This window comes from Aphanomyces astaci, assembly GCF_000520075.1.
Source record: "Aphanomyces astaci strain APO3 unplaced genomic scaffold supercont1.78, whole genome shotgun sequence".
In the NCBI taxonomy this organism is placed as follows: domain Eukaryota; phylum Oomycota; class Saprolegniomycetes; order Saprolegniales; family Verrucalvaceae; genus Aphanomyces; species Aphanomyces astaci.
Window position 1 is genome coordinate 230,593 of NW_009798341.1, and position 1,495 is coordinate 232,087.

At 47.3% G+C, this 1,495-nt stretch overlaps 1 protein-coding gene across 1 annotated transcript; it reads left to right on the forward strand.

The window, feature by feature from the left end:
- Positions 1-651: 651 nt before the first annotated feature.
- On the forward strand, positions 652-1,103 carry H257_16023 (hypothetical protein; the record flags this gene model as incomplete). Its single annotated transcript, XM_009844345.1, has 3 exons — positions 652-656; positions 713-762; positions 811-1,103. The coding sequence occupies 3 exons, from the start codon at positions 652-654 to the stop codon at positions 1,101-1,103; spliced, it is 348 nt and encodes a 115-aa protein (XP_009842647.1).
- Between the last annotated feature and the right edge of the window lie 392 nt (positions 1,104-1,495).

Below are 1,495 nucleotides of genomic sequence, written 5' to 3' on the forward strand. Positions count from 1 at the left end.
TCTACAGTGTAGGCAACGGACCAAACTCCATTTATTGAGCGACGTCATTGTTGAATGCCGCACCGAGTTCCTTCACAACGTCAGACCGTAAGACTTCTCGCAACCTTCTTCTTGACTCGGGCTTTAGCGAAGCCAGCTACAACCGGAGTCGACATGCACAACGACGAGACGACTGTATGACTGGTCGTCACCGGCGACCAACCGTCTAAAGTCCCTTCCCAATACAAACCTCTCCTGGCCCTCATGGCCTCTTTAGTGAAAGGCAGGGAACCCACCGATCGTGCAAAGCCGTCGCCGCCAGTGAGTGGTGTCAAAACTTCAGTGTCCCTTAAAATCCGTCGTAACAGGTCGCTCGCATTCATGCTGCATAATAATACTATAACAAACGGGTTCTTGTGTACATGTACATGAGGTTGGCTGGTGAGCCGTCACTTTCAAATTGATGTCCAAGGGAGGAAGAGGAAAGGGGTGGTGCCCTGGATTGTTGATGCTGGATCACTTCGAAGCGGTCCTACCCGAAGGACGAAATGCGTGGGTCAGAGTTGAACCAGCTAATAACTCTGGCCCGTATCCAGTTCGCGATGTCGACGCCTTGAAACTTGTTAGTTCGCCTAGTTCACCCCTAGCCAACAGGTGATCTGTCATGCCCCCATGACGTTGTTCGTGGCAAACGCATCAGTCGACACATTGATGCAGACGCTGTAGTCCTTAGCGTGGACGACAACTATGACGGCGTCGAAGAATTGGATGCCCAAACGTCCGGTACATGCAATGTTATATAATTTGATGTGTAGTGACATCTCCGTTTAGGTCCAAGCGAACTGGAACAATCCGTTCCAGAAGTGCCACGGGTACGTGATGAGCGTCCAAGCTTCACTGGGTTGGATGCGATCGCGTTAACGTTACGCAACCTGAGTCAACAACGGAAACGTACCACGCCAGAAGGAGGAATGCAATTCTATGTTGCCAAGAAACGCCGATCGATCGACAAGTTTATCGACGGAGCTGCTGAAGCCGTCAAGAAAGCAGCTACGGACTTGATGTCCGTCATGCTGCGGTGCGTGAAGAAAGGCGCTTTGAACGTAAGTTGCAGAGTCGCATGACCCAACGACAAGCTAAGGTCAATGAAGAACGCGCCGATCGGGAACATCGACGCGAATAAATTGTAGTTGATGTTGTTGGAAAACAATATCAACTGCATTTGTTCGAGTCGATGTTCCAATTTTTGGAAATGCCACTAACAATTAAAGATTTGATTTTGGTGTGAGGCAAATATGCATATTTCCTGCAAATTACCGAGCTTACAGTGGTCGAAGGCATCGACCGACCTTTTTTCCAGTTTGAACGTTCATGGATGAAATTTTTCTCAAAAAATTGTTTATCTGCTCAATTTTTTCTGACGAATTCAATGGTGTTGTTCTTTTTCTGTAAAATTGGATATTCTCTACAAATTGCTGCGTCAAATGTAAGAATGATTGTGATTTTGCATTCTTAA